General features: G+C 47.5%; 1 protein-coding gene across 12 annotated transcripts in view; it reads right to left on the bottom strand.

Annotated features, from left to right (window-relative positions):
- The window catches only part of LOC110496981 (dystrophin), a 394538-nt gene that overhangs the window by 128383 nt on the left and 242048 nt on the right, over positions 1-24107 (bottom strand). For 9 of the 12 annotated variants that reach the window (XM_036951595.1, XM_036951594.1, XM_036951600.1 and 6 more), the window contains 8 exons: positions 18017-18229; positions 16764-16877; positions 14376-14531; positions 14045-14215; positions 11677-11859; positions 9389-9523; positions 7803-7952; positions 906-1067 (listed from right to left, as the gene is read on the bottom strand). In XM_036951595.1, coding sequence (XP_036807490.1) covers positions 906-1067; positions 7803-7952; positions 9389-9523; positions 11677-11859; positions 14045-14215; positions 14376-14531; positions 16764-16877; positions 18017-18229 — 1284 coding nt within the window. Of the gene's footprint in view, positions 1-905; positions 1068-7304; positions 7321-7387; positions 7417-7470; positions 7563-7802; positions 7953-9388; positions 9524-11676; positions 11860-14044; positions 14216-14375; positions 14532-16763; positions 16878-18016; positions 18230-24107 lie in introns of those variants that run through there. The other 3 variants (XM_036951607.1, XM_036951604.1, XM_036951605.1) reach the window with 3 other exon arrangements.

A 24107-nucleotide genomic window follows, 5' to 3' on the forward strand; every position in this document is an offset into this window, starting at 1 on the left:
CTACTCTGCCCCCTGTGTTCTGCTCTGTCCCCTGTGTTCTACTCTGTCCCCTGTGTTCTACTCTGCCCCCTGTGTTCTACTATGTCCCCTGTGTTCTACTCTGTCCCCTGTGTTCTACTCTGTCCCCTGTGTTCTACTCTGTCCCTTGTGTTCTACTCTGCCCCTGTGTTCTGCTCTGTCCCCTGTGTTCTGCTCTGTCCCCTGTGTTCTGCTCTGTCCCCTGTGTTCTGCTCTGTCCCCTGTGTTCTACTCAGCCTGTTTGGAGGTTCAGCTCTCTGGCATGTGTGTTTCAGTGTGTGGTGAAGGGATAAAAGGACCCTGGGGGCTGGAGAAACATCTCCACAGTCTGAATTAGGCTTGGAGCTGGAGAAACATCTCCACAGTCTGAATTAGACTTGGAGCTGGAGAAACATCTCCACAGTCTGAATTAGGCTTGGAGCTGGAGAAACATCTCCACAGTCTGAATTAGGCTTGGAGCTGGATAAACATCTCCACAGTCTGAATTAGGCTTGGAGCTGGAGAAACATCTCCACATTCTGAATTAGGCTTGGAGCTGGAGAAACATCTCCACAGTCTGAATTAGACTTGGAGCTGGAGAAACATCTCCACAGTCTGAATTAGACTTGGAGCAGGAGAAACATCTCCACAGTCTGAATTAGACTTGGAGCAGGATAAACATCTCCACAGTCTGAATTAGACTTGGAGCTGGTCGGTCAGTGAACCGGTTCCAATAAAGGAGATCATTCAGGACAGAGACAGTAGCTAGATGACTAAAGAAGACAACGGCTGGAGGGAGAACACACACACACACACACACACACACACACACACCCCTCCACCACATACACACACACCCCTCCAACAACCACCCCCTCTCCACAAACACCCTCCCAATCCCCCCTAACCTGTGCCTCCTGTGGTATCTGTGCTGCGTCGATGTGGTCAGCGATGTAGGCAGACAGGTGGCGGTCGGTGGCATCCAGAGAGTCATTGATGAGACGCAGCGTCTTGTCATTCTCCTGGGCCCACTGCACACTCCTCTCCAGCTGCTGCTGCCGACGAACCGCCTGAGAAACGCACACAGAGACACACAGAGACACACAGAGAAAAACAGAGACACACAGAGACACACAGAGAAAAACAGAGACACAATTAGTGAAAAGTGAAAGCTAAATTTAAGAGCAAAACAGGCAAACACACACACACACACAAACACACACACACACACACACACACACACACACACACACACACACACACACACACACACACACACACACACACACACACACACACACACACACACACCCTCTTGAAGGATGGACTCATCAAACCAGGTCTGAAGGAGATGTAAACACAGGTTGCTCCTCTCCTCGGTTGGGTTTAACTAACGGAAACCTTTCACTGCTTGTGCTTCACACTGATGATGTCATCATTATCCCTCTCTCTCTGTGTGTGTGTGTGTGTGTGTGTGTGTGTGTGTGTGTGTGTGTGTGTGTGTGTATGTGTGTGTGTGTGTGTGTGTGTGTGTGTGTGTGTGTGTGTGCAGGTGAGTCTCTCTAATCCCAGGGGCTAACAGTCTATGTATAGTCCACTGATCCACACTAAACTACTACCTACCATCACTAATAAACTACTACCTACCACCACTAATAAACTACTACATACCACCACTAATAAACGACTACCTACCACCACTAATAAACTACTACCTACCACCACTAATAAACTACTACCTACCATCACTAATAAACTATTACCTACCACCACTAATAAACTACTACCTACCACCACTAATAAACTACTATCTACCACCACTAATAAACTACTATCTACCACCACTAATAAACTACTACCTACCACCACTAATAAACTACTACCTACCATCACTAATAAACTACTACCTACCACCACAAATAAACTACTACCTACCACCACTAATAAACTACTACCTACCACCACTAATAAACTACTACCTACCACCACTAATAAACTACTACCTACCACCACAAATAAACTACTACCTACCACCACTAATAAACTACTACCTACCATCACTAATAAACTACTACCTACATTCACTAATAAACTACTACCTACCACCACAAATAAACTACTACCTACCATCACTAATAAACTACTACCTACCACCACAAATAAACTACTACCTACCACCACAAATAAACTACTACCTACCATCACTAATAAACTACTACCTACCACCACTAATAAACTACTACCTACCACCACTAATAAACTACTACCTACCACCACTAATAAACTACTACCTACCACCACTAATAAACTACTACCTACCATCACTAATAAACTACTACCTACCATCACTAATAAACTACTAATACTACCTATCTACCACCACTAATAAACTACTACCTACCATCACTAATAAACTACTATCTACCACCACTAATAAACTACTACCTACCACCACTAATAAACTACTACCTACCACCACTAATAAACTACTACTACAAGGTAGCACAGTAAGGTATTACAGTATAGTGTAGTTATTGGGCCTTAGATACACGGTAGCACAGTAAGGTATTACAGTATAGTGTAGTTATTGGGCCTAGTTAAGGTAGCACAGTAAGGCATTACAGTATAGTGTAGTTATTGGGCCTAGTTAAGGCAGCACAGTAAGGTATTACAGTATAGTGTAGTTATTGGGCCTAGTTAAGGCAGCACAGTAAGGTATTACAGTATAGTGTAGTTATTGGGCCTAGTTAAGGCAGCACAGTAAGGTATTACAGTATAGTGTAGTTATTGGGCCTAGTTAAGGCAGCACAGTAAGGTATTACAGTATAGTGTAGTTATTGGGCCAAGTTAAGGCAGCACAGTAAGGTATTACAGTATAGTGTAGTTATTGGGCCTAGTTAAGGCAGCACAGTAAGGTATTACAGTATAGTGTAGTTATCGGGCCTAGTTAAGGCAGCACAGTAAGGTATTACAGTATAGTGTAATTATCGGGCCTAGTTAAGGCAGCACAGTAAGGTATTACAGTATAGTGTAGTTATTGGGCCTAGTTAAGGCAGCACAGTAAGGTATTACAGTATAGTGTAGTTATTGGGCCTAGTTAAGGCAGCACAGTAAGGTATTACAGTATAGTGTCATTATTGGGCCTTGTTAAGGCAGCACAGTAAGGTATTACAGTATAGTGTAGTTATTGGGCCTTAGATACACGGTAGCACAGTAAGGTATTACAGTATAGTGTAGTTATTGGGCCTAGTTAAGGTAGCACAGTAAGGCATTACAGTATAGTGTAGTTATTGGGCCTAGTTAAGGCAGCACAGTAAGGTATTACAGTATAGTGTAGTTATTGGGCCTAGTTAAGGCAGCACAGTAAGGTATTACAGTATAGTGTAGTTATTGGGCCTAGTTAAGGCAGCACAGTAAGGTATTACAGTATAGTGTAGTTATTGGGCCTAGTTAAGGCAGCACAGTAAGGTATTACAGTATAGTGTAGTTATTGGGCCAAGTTAAGGCAGCACAGTAAGGTATTACAGTATAGTGTAGTTATTGGGCCTAGTTAAGGCAGCACAGTAAGGTATTACAGTATAGTGTAGTTATCGGGCCTAGTTAAGGCAGCACAGTAAGGTATTACAGTATAGTGTAATTATCGGGCCTAGTTAAGGCAGCACAGTAAGGTATTACAGTATAGTGTAGTTATTGGGCCTAGTTAAGGCAGCACAGTAAGGTATTACAGTATAGTGTAGTTATTGGGCCTAGTTAAGGCAGCACAGTAAGGTATTACAGTATAGTGTCATTATTGGGCCTTGTTAAGGCAGCACAGTAAGGTATTACAGTATAGTGTAGTTATTGGGCCTTAGATACACGGTAGCACAGTAAGGTATTACAGTATAGTGTAGTTATTGGGCCTAGTTAAGGTAGCACAGTAAGGCATTACAGTATAGTGTAGTTATTGGGCCTAGTTAAGGCATCACAGTAAGGTATTACAGTATAGTGTAGTTATTGGGCCTAGTTAAGGCAGCACAGTAAGGTATTACAGTATAGTGTAGTTATTGGGCCTAGTTAAGGCAGCACAGTAAGGTATTACAGTATAGTGTAGTTATTGGGCCTAGTTAAGGCAGCACAGTAAGGTATTACAGTATAGTGAAGTTATTGGGCCTAGTTAAGGTAGCACAGTAAGGCATTACAGTATAGTGTAGTTATTGGGCCTAGTTAAGGCCACACAGTAAGGTATTACAGTATAGTGTAGTTATTGGGCCTAGTTAAGGCAGCACAGTAAGGTATTACAGTATAGTGTAGTTATTGGGCCTAGTTAAGGCAGCACAGTAAGGTATTACAGTATAGTGTAGTTATTGGGCCTAGTTAAGGCAGCACAGTAAGGTATTACAGTATAGTGTAGTTATTGGGCCAAGTTAAGGCAGCACAGTAAGGTATTACAGTATAGTGTAGTTATTGGGCCTAGTTAAGGCAGCACAGTAAGGTATTACAGTATAGTGTAGTTATCGGGCCTAGTTAAGGCAGCACAGTAAGGTATTACAGTATAGTGTAATTATCGGGCCTAGTTAAGGCAGCACAGTAAGGTATTACAGTATAGTGTAGTTATTGGGCCTAGTTAAGGCAGCACAGTAAGGTATTACAGTATAGTGTAGTTATTGGGCCTAGTTAAGGCAGCACAGTAAGGTATTACAGTATAGTGTCATTATTGGGCCTTGTTAAGGCAGCACAGTAAGGTATTACAGTATAGTGTAGTTATTGGGCCTTAGATACACGGTAGCACAGTAAGGTATTACAGTATAGTGTAGTTATTGGGCCTAGTTAAGGTAGCACAGTAAGGCATTACAGTATAGTGTAGTTATTGGGCCTAGTTAAGGCATCACAGTAAGGTATTACAGTATAGTGTAGTTATTGGGCCTAGTTAAGGCAGCACAGTAAGGTATTACAGTATAGTGTAGTTATTGGGCCTAGTTAAGGCAGCACAGTAAGGTATTACAGTATAGTGTAGTTATTGGGCCTAGTTAAGGCAGCACAGTAAGGTATTACAGTATAGTGAAGTTATTGGGCCTAGTTAAGGTAGCACAGTAAGGCATTACAGTATAGTGTAGTTATTGGGCCTAGTTAAGGCCACACAGTAAGGTATTACAGTATAGTGTAGTTATTGGGCCTAGTTAAGGCAGCACAGTAAGGTATTACAGTATAGTGTAGTTATTGGGCCTAGTTAAGGCAGCACAGTAAGGTATTACAGTATAGTGTAGTTATTGGGCCTAGTTAAGGCAGCACAGTAAGGTATTACAGTATAGTGTAGTTATTGGGCCAAGTTAAGGCAGCACAGTAAGGTATTACAGTATAGTGTAGTTATTGGGCCTAGTTAAGGCAGCACAGTAAGGTATTACAGTATAGTGTAGTTATTGGGCCTAGTTAAGGCAGCACAGTAAGGTATTACAGTATAGTGTAGTTATTGGGCCTAGTTAAGGCCACACAGTAAGGTATTACAGTATAGTGTAGTTATTGGGCCTAGTTAAGGCAGCACAGTAAGGTATTACAGTATAGTGTAGTTATTGGGCCTAGTTAAGGCAGCACAGTAAGGTATTACAGTATAGTGTAGTTATTGGGCCAAGTTAAGGCAGCACAGTAAGGTATTACAGTATAGTGTAGTTATTGGGCCTAGTTAAGGCAGCACAGTAAGGTATTACAGTATAGTGTAGTTATTGGGCCTAGTTAAGGCAGCACAGTAAGGTATTACAGTATAGTGTAGTTATTGGGCCTAGTTAAGGCAGCACAGTAAGGTATTACAGTATAGTGTAGTTATTGGGCCTAGTTAAGGCAGCACAGTAAGGTATTACAGTATAGTGTAGTTATTGGGCCTAGTTAAGGCAGCACAGTAAGGTATTACAGTATAGTGTAGTTATTGGGCCTAGTTAAGGCAGCACAGTAAGGTATTACAGTATAGTGTAGTTATTGGGCCTAGTTAAGGCAGCACAGTAAGGTATTACAGTATAGTGTAGTTATTGGGCCTAGTTAAGGCAGCACAGTAAGGTATTACAGTATAGTGTAGTTATTGGGCCTAGTTAAGGCAGCACAGTAAGGTGCAGGGCAGAACAAGACATATGAATCAGTTACAGAGTTTCAATAAAACAAATGCATTTCCAGAGCAATATTTACTACCTCTCTCTGTCTGTCTCTGGTCTGGGGTCAATTCACTTTACAATTCAGCCAGTTAAGGAGATGAGGTGATCCCAACACTGCTCTTTATCTGAGTCTAAGACTGTCTGTCTGCCTGTCTGTCTGTTGGCCTGTCTGTCGACTTGTCTGTCGGCCTGTCTGTCGGCCTGTCTGTCTGTTGGCTTGTCTGTCGGCCTGTCTGTCTGTCTGTCTGTCTGCCTGCCTGCCTTTCGGTCTGCTTTTCGGTCTGCCTGTCTATCTATCTGCCGGCCTGCCTGTCTGTCTGCCTGTCTGTCGGTCTGCCGTGCTGCCTGTCTGCCTGTCTGTCGGTCTGTCTGCCCCTCTGTCTGTCTTTCTTTCCTTCTCTGTCGACATCATACTCACAAACACTCGAGTGCCCTGTGACAGTTCCACTACCTCTTCTCCTTTGTAGATCACAACTATACAGGAAGAGGATTCTCCTTTATAGATCACAACTATACAGGAAGAGGATTCTCCTTTATAGATCACAACTATACAGGAAGAGGATTCTCCTTTATAGATCACAACTATACAGGAAGAGGATTCTCCGAACTTCATGACCCCAGTAAGCGTGAGTCTACACAGACAGACTAACAGACACTGATACTGACACACTGATACTGGCATAATGGAGAAAGGCTTAAGAGCTATGCATTAATCAGTTCTTTCATAGAGGATCACATGACTTCAGAATTAATACAGGGATTGTCATAGCCTTATTGTGTTGTGTGTGTGTGTGTGCGCGTGTTCCTGTGAGTGCTTGTGACTAATTGTCAGTGTGTAAGAATCTGACAGAGAAGTAGGTCTTTATCTCAGATGTCAGCCAGGCCTATATCTCTTTCCCTCCTCACCTCTCTTTACAGATGTAGGGTCTTCATTTGAGCCTGTTTGCTACAGCAGGAAAATAATCCTGCAGCAACGGGAGATGTGAATTATTATGTGGATAATAATTAACGGTCATTTTTCTGTAGGGGTTAATACCTTTATTGTTACAAACTTCAGAAGTCTTTTTAAACCTTGAATACACTACACACTTGTATTTTCTACTGTGCAGGAAAATTCTCAGTAACAAAAGAGTGATCGAATTAAGATCCTACATCTGTATGTGTGTATGTTTAACACAGAGAAGACCTCACCCTCTGCATGAGTTCATCCCAGTGTGTGTTGAAGGCCTCAGCCTCTCTGTATGTGTGTATGTTTAACACAGAGAAGACCTCACCCTCTGCATGAGTTCATCCCAGCGTGTGTTGAAGGTCTCAGCCTCTCTGTATGTGTGTATGTTTAACACAGAGAAGACCTCACCCTCTGCATGAGTTCATCCCAGCGTGTGTTGAAGGCCTCAGCCTCTCTGTATGTGTGTATGTTTAACACAGAGAAGACCTCACCCTCTGCATGAGTTCATCCCAGCGTGTGTTGAAGGCCTCAGCCTCTCTGTATGTGTGTATGTTTAACACAGAGAAGACCTCACCCTCTGCATGAGTTCATCCCAGCGTGTGTTGAAGGTCTCAGCCTCTCTGTATGTGTGTATGTTTAACACAGAGAAGACCTCACCCTCTGCATGAGTTCATCCCAGCGTGTGTTGAAGGCCTCAGCCTCTCTGTATGTGTGTATGTTTAACACAGAGAAGACCTCACCCTCTGCATGAGTTCATCCCAGCGTGTGTTGAAGGCCTCTAGTTTGTGCTGGATCAGTTGATCCAGAACTCCTCCGTCCATCAGGGTCTGAGCCAGCTCTCTGATCTGGTTCCTCCCATCTTCAGGGTGACGCAGCAATGTGTCCAGGGCCTGGACACACACACACACACACACACACACACTTTGGTTTTTATTTTAGGCCAATCAGTGTCCAGTATATTCACACTCCCTCTGTCTAGGCCGTACCTGGTATCACTAATACAGAGATAGATATGACTGACTCTGGGCCGTACCTGGTATCACTAATACAGAGATAGATATGACTGACTCTGGGCCGTACCTGGTATCACTAAGACAGAGATAGATATGACTGACTCTGGGCCGTACCTGGTATCACTAAGACAGAGATAGATATCACTGACTCTGGGCCGTACCTGGTATCACTAATACAGAGATAGATATGACTGACTCTGGCCCGTACCTGGTATCACTAATACAGAGAAAGATATGACTGACTCAGGACCGTACCTGGTATCACTAATACAGAGATAGATATGACTGACTCTGGGCCGTACCTGGTATCACTAAGACAGAGATAGATATCACTGACTCTGGGCCGTACCTGGTATCACTAATACAGAGATAGATATGACTGACTCTGGGCCGTACCTGGTATCACTAAGACAGAGATAGATATGACTGACTCTAGGCCGTACCTGGTATCACTAATACAGAGATAGATATGACTGACTCTGGACCGTACCTGGTATCACTAATACAGAGATAGATATGACTGACTCTAGGCCGTACCTGGTATCACTAATACAGAGATAGATATGACTGACTCTGGACCGTACCTGGTATCACTAATACAGAGATAGATATGACTGACTCTGGACCGTACCTGGTATCACTAATACAGAGATAGATATCACTGACTCAGGACCGTACCTGGTATCACTAAGACAGAGATAGATATGACTGACTCTGGGCCGTACCTGGTATCACTAATACAGAGATAGATATCACTGACTCTGGACCGTACCTGGTATCACTAATACAGAGATAGATATGACTGACTCTAGGCCGTACCTGGTATCACTAATACAGAGATAGATATGACTGACTCTGGACCGTACCTGGTATCACTAATACAGAGATAGATATGACTGACTCTGGACCGTACCTGGTATCACTAATACAGAGATAGATATGACTGACTCTGGACCGTACCTGGTATCACTAATACAGAGATAGATATCACTGACTCAGGACCGTACCTGGTATCACTAAGACAGAGATAGATATGACTGACTCTGGGCCGTACCTGGTATCACTAATACAGAGATAGATATGACTGACTCTGGGCCGTACCTGGTATCACTAATACAGAGATAGATATCACTGACTCAGGACAAGTCTTGGGGAAAACAGTTGTTTCTCTTTCGTGTTTTGACATGAACCATGACCATGTAGCTGCTGCCATTATTGGTCAATAGCTGCAGAAGGCTGATGAATGGAGTCCCCCAGGAACGACATAACGACAGAGAGAGTGTGGTGAAAGGTCAAAGGTCAAAGGTGCTCACATCAAGGGCCTCACAGAGCTCCTCTGCTCCCCCCGGGATGCTGTCTGTCTCGTCTAGCTTCTGCTCCAGCTGGTCCAGCCAGCCGTTCTCCTGCTCCAGGTAGGACAGCAGCTCACACCAACACGCCCACACCTCCTACAGCCCAGGGGTCAGAGAGAGAGAGAGAGAGGGTCAAACAGAAAGACAGAAAGGAGAGAGAGTGTGAGAGAGAAATGGTTTGTGTGTGTGTGATAGAGGGTGAAATGTGTCCTGTGAAAGTAGATGAAAACAGATAAGAGAGATACAAAGACTCATTGATATTCTGTTATGTTTCGTCTACAGATTGTACTATGTGTTTGTAATGCCAGGAACATTGATTTTGTGAGGTGAGAGCTCCACGAAGGGGAGGATTAGAGGGGTAAGAGGGGGTGAAGTGTGTGTGTGTGTGTGTGTGTGTGCCTGCCTGTGCTCATTCCTGCGTGTGTGTGCTGTACTGTCCAGTATTTGTCAGATATCTGTCCAGTATCTGTCCAGTATTATGTCCAGTATCTGTCCAGTATCTGTATCTGTCCATTATCTGTCCGGTATTTGTCTGGTATTTGTCCAGTATCTGTCCAGTATCTGTCCAGTATTTGTCCCAATTTGTCCAGTATCTGTCCAGTATCTGTCCAGTATTTGTCCAGTATTTGTCTGGTGTTTGTCTGGTATCTGTCCAGTATCTGTCCAGTATTTGTCTGGTATCTGTCCAGTATTTGTCCAGTATCTGTCCAGTATTTGTCCAGTATCTGTCCAGTATCTGTCCAGTATTTGTCTGGTATCTGTCCAGTATTTGTCTGGTATCTGTCCAGTATTTGTCCAGTATCTGTCCAGTATTTGTCTGGTATCTGTCCAGTATCTGTATCTGTCCAGTATCTGTCCAGTATCTGTATCTGTCCAGTATCTGTCCAGTATCTGTTCAGTATTTGTCTGGTATATGTCCAGTATTTGTCTGGTATCTGTCTGGCATCTGTCTGGTATCTGTCTGGTATCTGTCCAGTATTTGTCTGGTATCTGTCCAGTATTTGTCTGGTATCTGTCCATTATTTGTCCAGTATCTGTCCAGTATTGCACAGGCATTTCGCTACACTCGCATTAACATCTGCTAACCATGTGTATGTGACAAATAAAATTTGATTTGAGTATTTGTCTGGTATCTGTCCAGTATTTGTCTGGTATCTGTCCAGTATTTGTCCAGTATTTGTCTGGTATCTGTCCAGTATCTGTCCAGTATCTGTCCGGTATCTGTTCGGTATCTGTCCAGTATTTGTCTGGTATCTGTCCAGTATCTGTCCAGTATCTGTCCGGTATCTGTTCGGTATCTGTCCAGTATTTGTCCGGTATCTGTCCAGTATTTGTCCGGTATCAGTCCAGTATTTGTCCGGTATCTGTCCAGTATCTGTCCAGTATTTGTCCGGTATCAGTCCAGTATTTGTCTGGTATCTGTCCAGTATCTGTCCAGTATCTGTCCGGTATCTATCCAGTATCTGTCCAGTATCTGTCCAGTATCTGTCCGGTATCTGTTCGGTATCTGTTCGGTATCTGTCCAGTATTTGTCCGGTATTTGTCCAGTATCTGTCCAGTATTTGTCCGGTATCAGTCCAGTATCTGTCCAGTATTTGTCTGGTATCTGTCCAGTATTTGTCTGGTATCTGTCCAGTAGTTGTCTGGTATCTGTCCAGTATTTGTCTGGTATCTGTCCATTAGTTGTCGGGTATCTGTCCAGTAGTTGTCCGGTATCTGTCCAGTATCTGTCCAGTATCTGTCCGGTATCAGTCCAGTATCTGTCCAGTATTTGTCTGGTATCTGTCCAGTATCTGTCCAGTATCTGTCCGGTATCTGTCCAGTATTTGTCTGGTATCTGTCCAGTATTTGTCCAGTATCTGTCCAGTATCTGTCCAGTAGTTGTCTGGTATCTGTCCAGTAGTTGTCTGGTATCTGTCCAGTATTTGTCTGGTATCTGTCCAGTAGTTGTCTGGTATCTGTCCAGTAGTTTTCTGGTATCTGTCCAGTATCTGTCCAGTATCTGTCCAGTATTTGTCCGGTATCTGTCCAGTAGTTGTCCGGTATCTGTCCAGTATCTGTCCAGTAGTTGTCTGGTATCTGTCCAGTATCTGTCTGGTATCTGTCCAGTATTTGTCCGGTATCTGTCCAGTAGTTGTCTGGTATCTGTCCAGTATTTGTCCGGTATCTGTCCAGTAGTTGTCCGGTATCTGTCCAGTATTTGTCCGGTATCTGTCCAGTAGTTGTCTGGTATCTGTCCGGGATCGTACCTCCAGGGTTTTACACTTGCCGTCCAGGCGGCTGCAGAGTCTCTGGTAGTTAGCGGTCAGCACGACCAGCTCTGCCTTGAGGGCATCGTGGGCGGCCGGAGGGGCTTTGGAGATGAAACTGTTCACAGAGTCAGTCAGCAGCTTCACCTTCAGCTCTTTAGAGTGGACCTCCTCTTGACCCTTCTACAGAGAGAACAGAGAGATGGAGAGAGATTAAGAAAGGGGGGGAGAGAGGAGGAGGGAGGGAGGGAGAGACAGAAAGAGATAAAGAGAGAAGAGGAGAGAGGAGGAGGAGGGAGGGAGAGACAGATAGAGATAAAGAGAGAAGAGGAGAGAGGAGGAGGAGGGAGGGAGAGACAGATAGAGATAAAGAGAGAAGAGGAGAGAGGAGGAGGGAGTGAGGGAGAGACAGATAGAGATAAAGAGAGAAGAGGAGAGAGGAGGAGGAGGGAGGGAGAGACAGATAGAGATAAAGAGAGAAGAGGAGAGAGGAGGAGGAGGGAGGGAGAGACAGATAGAGATAAAGAAAGAAGAGGAGAGAGGAGGAGGAGGGAGGGAGAGACAGATAGAGATAAAGAAAGAAGAGGAGAGAGGAGGAGGAGGGAGGGAGAGACAGATAGAGATAAAGAGAGAAGAGGAGAGAGGAGGAGGAGGGAGGGAGAGACAGATAGAGATAAAGAAAGAAGAGGAGAGAGGAGGAGGAGGGAGGGAGAGACAGATAGAGATAAAGAAAGAAGAGGAGAGAGGAGGAGGAGGGAGGGAGAGACAGATAGAGATAAAGAAAGAAGAGGAGAGAGGAGGAGGAGGGAGGGAGAGACAGATAGAGATAAAGAAAGAAGAGGAGAGAGGAGGAGGAGGGAGGGAGAGACAGATAGAGATAAAGAAAGAAGAGGAGAGAGGAGGAGGAGGGAGGGAGAGACAGATAGAGATAAAGAAAGAAGAGGAGAGAGGAGGAGGAGGGAGGGAGAGACAGATAGAGATAAAGAAAGAAGAGGAGAGAGGAGGAGGGAGTGAGGGAGAGACAGATAGAGACCTTTGTGAGTGCAATGTTTACTGTTCATTTTTATTGTTTATTTCACATCTGTTTATGATCTATTTCTCTTGCTTTGGCATTGTAAACATTTGTTTCCCATGTCAATAAAGCCCTTAAGTTGAATTGAATTAAAGAGAGAGGGGAGAGAGGGAGAAGTGAGACAAAACATGTGAGGGGACAAGAGGAGAGAGAGGGTAGGAGAGGGGGGAGAGAGAGAGAGGGTAGGAGAGGGGGGAGAGAGAGAGAGGGTAGGAGAGGAGAGGGGAGAGAGAGAGAGGGTAGGAGAGGGGAGAGAGAGAGAGGGTAGGAGAGGAGAGGGGAGAGAGAGAGAGGGTAGGAGAGGGGAGAGAGAGAGAGGGTAGGAGAGGAGAGGAGAGAGAGAGAGAGGGTAGGAGAGGGGAGAGAGAGAGAGGGTAGGAGAGGAGAGGGGAGAGAGAGAGAGGGTAGGAGAGGGGAGAGAGAGAGAGAGGGTAGGAGAGGGGGGAGAGAGAGAGAGGGTAGGAGAGGGGGGAGAGAGAGAGAGGGTAGGAGAGGGGAGAGAGAGAGAGGGTAGGAGAGGAGAGGGGAGAGAGAGAGAGGGTAGGAGAGGGGAGAGAGAGAGAGGGTAGGAGAGGAGAGGGGAGAGAGAGAGAGGGTAGGAGAGGGGAGAGAGAGAGAGAGGGTAGGAGAGGGGGGAGAGAGAGAGAGGGTAGGAGAGGGGGGAGAGAGAGAGAGGGTAGGAGAGGGGAGAGAGAGAGAGGGTAGGAGAGGGGGGAGAGAGAGAGAGGGTAGGAGAGGGGAGAGAGAGAGAGGGTAGGAGAGGGGAGAGAGAGAGAGAGGGTAGGAGAGGGGGGAGAGAGAGGGTTGGAGAGGGGGTAGAGAGAGAGAGGGATTCAGAGAGCAGAGATAAAAAGAGATTAAGTGATACAGAGAGCGCAGAGATAGAGAAAGAAAGAAAGGCAGGAGGGAGAGAGAGAGATGAAGAGATGCTTATCTTATTGCTCTTTGTTTTAGAAATGCATGACTGCCAACAAAAGTTATTGAGCTTGAATTAAAGAGGATAAAGAGAGGGAGAATGAGGGGGAGAGAGGGAGATGATCCAAGGGAGGGAGGGAGGGAGGGAGGGAGGGAGGGAGGGAGGGAGAAGAACAAAGGGAGGGAGGGAGGGAGGGAGGGTGTTGTGAGGCAGGTCAGTGCTTAGATTAGGGTCAGAGTATGGTTTGGATGAGGGCCCAGGGTTGGCTATAGGGAAGTCTGCCCCCCCCCCCCCCCCCCACACACACACACTCCCTCCTCCCAACACACACACTCCCTCCTCCCAACACACACACTCCCTCCTCCCAACACACACCCTACCTTGAGTTCCTCCACAGCCTTGCGTAGCTCCTCAGGGGTCTGGTAAGTGAAGTCTCTCTCCAGATAGTCCTCCTCAGCCTGAGTGATCCACTCCTGCATCTCAGCCATCTCCTTCCTCAGGCTCATGGTCTTGTCCAGACCCCCCTTCAGAGCGGACTTCTTAGCATAGGCCTGGAGACACACACACACATACCATGAATAGACACACAATAACAACAGATGATGTGTCAGGACAGGGATGGATGGAATCAACGCTTGGGTGGGTACGGTGTGTGTGTGTGTGTGTATGTGTGAGTGTGAGTGTGTGTGTGTGTGTGTGTGTGTGTGTTACCTGTTTGCAGATTATCTCCCACATAGCGTTCAGCTCATCGAGCTCCTTCTGCAGTTGGATGGCGAATGCTGGCTCCGCCTCTGTCTTCAGAGACACGCCCACCTCATTGATGCCGTTCAGACTGGGTTGGATGGTGTGGATGTCATTCACCAGGGCCTAGCCAATCCCAACAGAGACACAGGGGATATGACTAATTGAAATGGATGTGTGACAGAGAGATGTTCACTTGTACTGTATTTACTGAGCTGAATGCCCTAGGGTTCATTTACTGGGCTGTATGCCCTATGGTTCATTTACTGGGCTGTATGCCCTAGGGCTCATTTACTGGGCTGTATGCCCTAGGGCTAATTTACTGGGCTGTATGCCCTAGGGTTCATTTACTGAGCTGTATGCCCTAGGGCCCATTTACTGGGCTGTATGCCCTGGGGTTAATTTACTGGGCTGTATGCCCTAGGGTTCATTTACTGGGCTGTATGCCCTAGGACTCATTTACTGGGCTGTATGCCCTAGGACTCATTTACTGGGCTGTATGCCCTAGGGTTCATTTACTGGGCTGTATGCCCTAGGGCTCATTTACTGGGCTGTATGCCCTAGGGCTCATTTACTGGGCTGTATGCCCTAGGGTTCATTTACTGAGCTGTATGCCCTAGGGCCCATTTACTGGGCTGTATGCCCTAGGGTTCATTTACTGGGCTGTATGCCCTAGGGTTCATTTACTGGGCTGTATGCCCTAGGACTCATTTACTGGGCTGTATGCCCTAGGGTTCATTTACTGGGCTGTATGCCCTAGGGCTCATTTACTGGGCTGTATGCCCTAGAGCTAATTTACTGGGCTGTATGCCCTAGGGTTCATTTACTGGGCTGTATGCCCTAGGGCTCATTTACTGAGCTGTATACCCTATGGCTCAAATACTGGGCTGTATGCCCTATGGCTCATATACTGGTCTGTATGCCCTAGGGTTAATTTACTAGGCTGTATGCCCTAGGGCTCATTTACTGGGCTGTATGCCCTAGGGTTCATTTACTGAGCTGTATGCCCTAGGGTTCATTTACTGGGCTGTATGCCCTAGGGCTCATTTACTGGGCTGTATGCCCTAGGGTTCATTTACTGGGCTGTATGCCCTAGGGCTCATTTACTGGGCTATATGCCCTAGGGCTCATTTACTGGGGTGACGTTTAGAGATCACAATTCCTCTGCTAAAAATAGAAGGTTCCCAGGGGAGAGAAGGTGAATGACATGTTGCCAGGGGAGAGAAGGTGAATGACAGGTTGTCAGGTGAGAGAAGGTGAATGACAGGTTGCCAGGTGAGAGAAGGTGAATGACAGGTTGCCAGGTGAGAGAAGGTGAATGACAGGTTGCCAGGTGAGAGAAGGTGAATGACAGGTTGCCAGGGGAGAGAAGGTGAATGACAGGTTGCCAGGGGGGAGAAGGTGAATGACAGGTTGCCAGGTGAGAGAAGGTGAATGACAGGTTGCCAGGTGAGAGAAGGTGAATGACAGGTTGCCAGGGGAGAGAAGGTGAATGACAGGTTGCCAGGTGAGAGAAGGTGAATGACAGGTTGCCAGGTGAGAGAAGGTGAATGACAGGTTGCCAGGTGAGAGAAGGTGAATGACAGGTTGTCAGGTGAGAGAAGGTGAATGACAGGTTGCCAGGTGAGAGAAGGTGAATGACAGGTTGCCAGGTGAGAGAAGGTGAATGACAGGTTGCCAGGGAGGGGAAAGAAGGTGAATGACAGGTTGCCAGGTGAGAGAAGGTGAATGACAGGTTGCCAGGGGAAAGAAGGTGAATGACAGGTTGCCAGGTGAGAGAAGGTGAATGACAGGTTGCCAGGGGAAAGAAGGTGAATGACAGGTTGCCAGGTGAGAGAAGGTGAATGACAGGTTGCCAGGTGAGAGAAGGTGAATGACAGGTTGCCAGGTGAGAGAAGGTGAATGACAGGTTGCCAGGTGAGAGAAGGTGAATGACAGGTTGCCAGGGGAGAGAAGGTGAATGACAGGTTGCCAGGGGAGAGAAGGTGAATGACAGGTTGCCAGGTGAGAGAAGGTGAATGACAGATTGCCAGGTGAGAGAAGGTGAATGACAGGTTGCCAGGTGAGAGAAGGTGAATGACAGGTTGCCAGGGGAGAGAAGGTGAATGACAGGTTGCCAGGGGAGAGAAGGTGAATGACAGGTTGCCAGGGGAGAGAAGGTGAATGACAGGTTGCCAGGGGAGAGAAGGTGAATGACAGGTTGCCAGGTGAGAGAAGGTGAATGACAGGTTGTCAGGTGAGAGAAGGTGAATGACAGGTTGCCAGGTGAGAGAAGGTGAATGACAGGTTGCCAGGGGAGAGAAGGTGAATGACAGGATGCCAGGTGAGAGAAGGTGAAAGAAGGTTGCCAGGTCTTACAGTGCACTGCTCCAGCTGTTTCTGCAGGGCCTCTGAGTCCCCCAGCGCTGGCCACTCCTCATTCAGGAACACATCAACATCAGCCATCCACTTCCTCAGAGTCTTCACGTCATTCTGAGAGACACAGACAGATAGGTTGACAGACAGCAGAGAACTGACAATGTGCTTAGAGTCATTTATAGCCACACACGCAAACACTTCATCTCTGTCTCTATCTCTTCATCTCTGTCTCTATCACTTCATCTCTGTCTCTATCTCTTCATCTCTGTCTCTATCTCTTCATCTATGTCCCTATCTCTTCATCTCTGTCTCTGTCTCTATCACTTCATCTCTGTCTCTATCACTTCATTTCTGTCTCTATCACTTCATCTCTGTCTCTATCTCTTCATCTCTGTCTCTATCTCTTCATCTCTGTCTCTATCTCTGTCTCTATCTCTTCATCTCTGTCTCTATCACTTCATCTCTGTCTCTATCTCTATCTCTATCTCTTCATCTCTGTCTATCTCTTCATCTCTGTCTCTATCACTTCATCTCTGTCTCTATCTCTTCATCTCTGTCTCTATCTCTTCATCTCTGTCTCTATCACTTCAATTCAATTCAAGGGGCTTTATTGGCATGTGAAACATGTTAACATTGCCAAAGCAAGTGAGGTAGATAATATACAAAACAAAGCTTCATCTCTGTCTCTATCTCTTCATCTCTGTCTCTATCTCCTCATCTCTGTCTCTTCATCTCTGTCTCTATCTCTTCATCTCTGTCTCTATCTCCTCATCTCTGTCTCTTCATCTCTGTCTCTATCTCTTCATCTCTGTCTCTATCTCCTCATCTCTGTCTCTTCATCTCTGTCTCTATCTCTTCATCTCTGTCTCTATCTCCTCATCTCTGTCTCTATCTCTTCATCTCTGTCTCTATCTCCTCATCTCTGTCTCTATCTCCTCATCTCTGTCTCTATCTCCTCATCTCTGTCTCTATCTCTTCATCTCTGTCTCCTCATCTCTGTCTCTATCTCTTCATCTCTCTCTCTATCTCTTAATCTCTGTCTCTATCTCCTCATCTCTGTCTCTAGCTCCTCATCTCTGTCTCTAGCTCCTCATCTCTGTCTCTATCTCTTCATCTCTGTCTCTATCTCTCCCGCCCTCTCTTCCTTTCCCTATCTCACTCTCCCTCTATTTCGCTCTCTTTCTACTCTCTCTCGCTCCCTCTCTCCCTCTCTCTCGCAGCACACCCCCACCCCCCTACAACCCCCACAGTACCTGGAACTGCAGTAATTTAGCCATAAGCTCTGTTATCTTTGTCGCCTGTTCCCCCAGCGTTGAGGACAGGCGTCTCCAGCGAGTCATGATGCTGTCCATCTCTGCCCTGTACTTGTGACTGATCTCTGGAGGGGCCTTCTGAAAAACCTGGTCCACTGTAGACGTCAGGTAGTCCACCTCACTCTGGTGCTCTGCAAGCGCAACCTGCATTACCTGTGGGGAAGGACATGGAGATGGTTGTACTCAATACAGGGTGAATCCCAACTTTCACATTTTCACTGAAGTCTCTTCTTGATATCAATGTATGATTAAGCGAAAATGTTAGTTATGATTTGGCCATATGAGGACTTTTTAGCAGGATAGTTCATTTAATTCCATGGACGCTAGCCACCCAGAGGGGGCACTGACGGGAAGATGAATATATTAGTTTTATTGTGGGGGGCACTGGACTGGTGACCCTTAGCCCCTCTGCCCTCTCTGTCTAGGGAGAAGTGCCTGGTGACTCCTAGCCCCTCTGCCCACTATGTCTAGGGAGAAGGGACTGGTGACCCCTAGCCCCTCTGCCCTCTCTGTCTAGGGAGAAGGGACTGGTGACCCCTAGCTCCTCTGCCCTCTCTGTCTAGGGAGAAGTGCCTGGTGACTCCTAGCCCCTCTGCCCACTCTGTCTAGGGAGAAGGGACTGGTGACCCCTAGCCCCTCTGCCCTCTCTGTCTAGGGAGAAGGGACTGGTGACCCCTAGCTCCTCTGCCCTCTCTGTCTAGGGAGAAGTGCCTGGTGACCCCTAGCTCCTCTGCCCTCTCTGTCTAGAGCAGGCCTGGTGACACCTAGCCCCTCTGCCATCTCTGTCTAGGGAGAAGGGCCTGGTGACCCCTAGCCCCTGTGCCCTCTCTGTCTAGGGAGAAGGGCCTGGTGACCCCTAGCCCCTGTGCCCTCTCTGTCTAGGGAGAAGTGCCTGGTGACCCCTAGCTCCCTTGCCCTCTCTGTCTAGAGCAGGCCTGGTGACCCCTAGCCCCTCTGCCCTCTCTGTCTAGGGAGAAGGGCCTGGTGACCTCTAGCCCCTCTGCCCTCTCTGTCTAGGGAGAAGGGCCTGGTGACCTCTAGCCCCTCTGCCCTCTCTGTCTAGGGAGAAGTGCCTGGTGACCTCTAGCCCCTCTGCCCTCTCTGTCTAGGGAGAAGGGCCTGGTGATCTCTAGCCCCTCTGCCCTCTCTGTCTAGGGAGAAGGGCCTGGTGATCTATAGCCCCTCTGCCCTCTCTGTCTAGGGAGAAGGGCCTGGTGACCTCTGCCCTCTCTGTCTAGGGAGAAGGCCTGGTGACCTCTAGCTCCTCTGCCCTCTCTGTCTAGGGAGAAGTGCCTGGTGATCTCTAGCTCCTCTGCCCTCTCTGTCTAGGGAGAAGGGCCTGGTGATCTCTAGCCCCTCTGCCCTCTCTGTCTAGGGAGAAGGGCCTGGTGATCTCTAGCCCCTCTGCCCTCTCTGTCTAGGGAGAAGGGCCTGGTGATCTCTACCCCCTCTGCCCTCTCTGTCTAGGGAGAAGGGCCTGGTGACCTCTGCCCTCTCAGTCTAGGGAGAAGGCCTGGTGACCTCTAGCTCCTCTGCCCTCTCTGTCTAGGGAGAAGTGCCTGGTGATCTCTAGCTCCTCTGCCCTCTCTGTCTAGGGAGAAGGGCCTGGTGACCCCTAGCCCCTCTGCCCTCTCTGTCTAGGGAGAAGGGCCTGGTGATCTCTAGCCCTTCTGCCCTCTCTGTCTAGGGAGAAGGGCCTGGTGACCTCTAGCTCCTCTGCCCTCTCTGTCTAGGGAGAACGGCCTGGTGATCTCTAGCTCCTCTGCCCTCCCTGTCTAGGGAGAAGGGACTGGTGACCTCTAGCTCCTCTGCCCTCTCTGTCTAGGGAGAACGGCCTGGTGATCCCTAGCCCCTCTGCCCTCTCTGTCTAGGGAGAAGGGACAGGTGACCTCTAGCTCCTCTGCCCTCTCTGTCTAGGGAGAAGGGCCTGGTGACCTCTAGCTCCTCTGCCCTCTCTGTCTAGGGAGAACGGCCTGGTGATCTCTAGCTCCTCTGCCCTCTCTGTCTAGGGAGAAGGGACTGGTGACCCCTAGCCCCTCTGCCCTCTCTGTCTAGGGAGAAGGGCCTGGTGATCTCTAGCCCCTCTACCCTCTCTGTCTAGGGAGAAGGGCCTGGTGACCTCTAGCTCCTCTGCCCTCTCTGTCTAGGGAGAAGGGCCTGGTGATCTCTAGCTCCTCTGCCCTCTCTGTCTAGGGAGAACGGCCTGGTGACCTCTAGCTCCTCTGCCCTCTCTGTCTAGGGAGAAGGGCCTGGTGACCCCTAGCCCCTCTGCCCTCTCTGTCGAGGAAGAAGGGCCTGGTGACCCCTAGCCCCTCTGCCCTCTCTGTCTAGGGAGAACGGCCTGGTGACCTCTAGCCCCTCTGCCCTCTCTGTCTAGGGAGAACGGCCTGATGACCTCTAGCCCCTCTGCCCTCTCTGTCTAGGGAGAACGGCCTGGTGACCTCTAGCCCCTCTGCCCTCTCTGTCTAGGGAGAAGGGCCTGGTGACCCCTAGCCCCTCTACCCTCTCTGTCTAGGGAGATGGGCCTGGTGATCTCTAGCCCCTCTGCCCTCTCTGTCTAGGGAGAACGGCCTGGTGATCCCTAGCCCCTCTACCCTCTCTGTCTAGGGAGAAGGGACTGGTGACCTCTAGCTCCTCTGCCCTCTCTGTCTAGGGAGAAGGGCCTGGTGACCTCTAGCTCCTCTGCCCTCTCTGTCTAGGGAGAACGGCCTGGTGATCTCTAGCTCCTCTGCCCTCTCTGTCTAGGGAGAAGGGACTGGTGACCCCTAGCCCCTCTGCCCTCTCTGTCTAGGGAGAAGGGCCTGGTGATCTCTAGCCCCTCTACCCTCTCTGTCTAGGGAGAAGGGCCTGGTGACCTCTAGCTCCTCTGCCCTCTCTGTCTAGGGAGAAGGGCCTGGTGATCTCTAGCTCCTCTGCCCTCTCTGTCTAGGGAGAACGGCCTGGTGACCTCTACCTCTGCCAGGTTAATGGGCTACCAGGTTAATGGGCTACCAGGTTACCAGGTTAATGGGCTACCAGGTTAATGGGCTACCAGGTTACCAGGTTAATGGGCTACCAGGTTAATGGGCTACCAGGTTAATGGGCTACCAGGTTACCAGGTTAATGGGCTACCAGGTTACCAGGTTAATGGGCTACCAGGTTACCAGGTTAATGGGCTACCAGGTTACCAGGTTAATGGGCTACCAGGTTAATGGGCTACCATGTTAATGGGCTACCAGGTTACCAGGTTAATGGGCTACCAGGTTAATGGGCTACCAGGTTACCAGGTTAATGGGCTACCAGGTTAATGGGCTACCAGGTTAATGGGCTACCAGGTTACCAGGTTAATGGGCTACCAGGTTACCAGGTTAATGGGCTACCAGGTTAATGGGCTACCAGGTTAATGGGCTACCAGGTTACCAGGTTAATGGGCTACCAGGTTACCAGGTTACCAGGTTAATGGGCTACCAGGTTACCAGGTTAATGGGCTACCAGGTTACCAGGTTACCAGGTTAATGGGCTACCAGGTTACCAGGTTAATGGGCTACCAGGTTACCAGGTTACCAGGTTAATGGGCTACCAGGTTACCAGGTTAATGGGCTACCAGGTTACCAGGTTACCAGGTTAATGGGCTACCAGGTTACCATGTTAATGGGCTACCAGGTTACCAGGTTACCAGGTTAATGGGCTACCAGGTTACCAGGTTACCAGGTTAATGGGCTACCAGGTTACCAGGTTACCAGGTTAATGGGCTACCAGGTTACCAGGTTACCAGGTTAATGGGCTACCAGGTTACCAGGTTACCAGGTTAATGGGCTACCAGGTTACCAGGTTAATGGGCTACCAGGTTACCAGGTTACCAGGTTAATGGTAGCCGGAGGCTGATGGAGACAGATGAATAATCAAAATATGTACGTTAGAACTGTCTGGGAATCAGCCAAGACAAGTAGGCTAGAAAATCATGACAACTTGAGTGGATTTACCCTTTAACAAACAAACACTACATAACATTATTATTCATACTAGGTGTGATGATGTGAAAACAATCAATGCTCAAACAAAACACACACACACAACATTAGTTTGACTGTTTAGCCAATAAGGGGCAGTATCCCCTCCCTCCCTCCCTCTCCATCCAGTCGGGTCAATACTAAGGCTCCCTAATGACGCTATGAGATATAACGGCCTCAGGGTAAATGTCTCCAGGAGAATCACAGGACAGAGAGAAGAGACAGGTGTTCATCTCCAGGTTTCTGACAGTCATCATTGCCAGTGGTGGTAGGTAGCCGCTCTGGGTCTGTGTGGTTAAGACCTGAAGTTTAAAAAGATGTCTAGAGGCAGACAGAGACATCAACGTGTGGGCCTATAGACATTTTCTCTCTGGGGAGGGATCAAGTTGTTTAGTATTGTTTATATCCATCGTAATGAGAGATATTGATATTATGTTTATTATAATATCCAAGAACAGTAACTGAGGACAAGCTTAGAAAAAATGTATTGTAACAATGATAATATTTTAGCTAATTACTATGCAGAGATATTCTACTGACTACCCCTAGATAGCACGGAGGAGGGAGAAGATTCCACCCTGCTGCCATGTGAGGTAGAACATCCTAACTAAGATTCCACCCTGCTGCCCTGTGAGGAAGAACATCCTAACTAAGATTCCACCCTGCTGCCCTGTGAGGTAGAACATCCTAACTAAGATTCCATCCTGCTGCCCTGTGAGGTAGAACATCCTAACTAAGATTCCACCCTGCTGCCCTGTGAGGTAGAACATCCTAACTAAGATTCCACCCTGCTGCCCTGTGAGGTAGAACATCCTAACTAAGATTCCACCCTGCTGCCCTGTGAGGTAGAACATCCTAACGAAGATTCCACCCTGCTGCCCTGTGAGGTAGAACATCCTAACTAAGATTCCATCCTGCTGCACTGTGAGGTAGAACATCCTAACTAAGATTCCATCCTGCTGCCCTGTGAGGTAGAACATCCTAACTAAGATTCCACCCTGCTGCCCTGTGAGGAAAACATCCTAACTAAGATTCCATCCTGCTGCACTGTGAGGTAGAACATCCTAACTAAGATTCCATCCTGCTGCCCTGTGAGGTAGAACATCCTAACTAAGATTCCACCCTGCTGCAATGTGAGGAAAACATCCTAACTAAGATTCCATCCTGCTGCCCTGTGAGGTAGAACATCCTAACTAAGATTCCACCCTGCTGCCCTGTGAGGTAGAACATCCTAACTAAGATTCCATCCTGCTGCCCTGTGAGGTAGAACATCCTAACTAAGATTCCATCCTGCTGCCCTGTGAGGTAGAACATCCTAACTAAGATTCCACCCTGCTGCAATGTGAGGAAAACATCCTAACTAAGATTCCATCCTGCTGCCCTGTGAGGTAGAACATCCTAACTAAGATTCCATCCTGCTGCCCTGTGAGATAGAACATCCTAACAATGATTCATCCCTGATGCCCTGTGAGGTAGAACATCCTACTGTACCTACAGTGCCTTGCAAATGTATTCATCCCCCCTTGGCATTTTCCCTATTTTGTTGCATTACAACCTGTAATTTAAATGGATTTTTATTTGGATTTCATGTAACGGACATACACAAAATAGTCCAAATTGGTGAAAATAGTTATTTGTTTCAAAGAATTCTAAAATATAAAAAACAGAAAAGTGGTGTGTGCATATGTATTCACCTCTCTGGCATTAGTCAGAGAGGCAACAAAGAGACCAAAGATAACCCTGAAGGAGCTGCAAAGCTCCAAAGCGAAGATTGGAGTATCTGTCCATAGGACCATTTTAAGCCGTACACTCTACAGAGCTGGGTTTTACGGAAGAGTGGCCAGAAAAAAATAAGCAAACATGTTTGGTGTTCGCCAGAAGGCTTGTGGGAGACTTCCCAAACATATGGAAGAAGGTACTCTGGTCAGATGAGACTAAAATTGAGCTTTTTGACCATCAAGGAAAATGCTATGTCTGGCGCAAACCCAACACCTCCCATCACCCCGAGAATACCATCCCCACAGTAAAGCATGGTGGTGGCA

The sequence above is a fragment of the Oncorhynchus mykiss genome, chromosome 18 (assembly GCF_013265735.2).
Source record: "Oncorhynchus mykiss isolate Arlee chromosome 18, USDA_OmykA_1.1, whole genome shotgun sequence".
Classification (NCBI taxonomy): domain Eukaryota; kingdom Metazoa; phylum Chordata; class Actinopteri; order Salmoniformes; family Salmonidae; genus Oncorhynchus; species Oncorhynchus mykiss.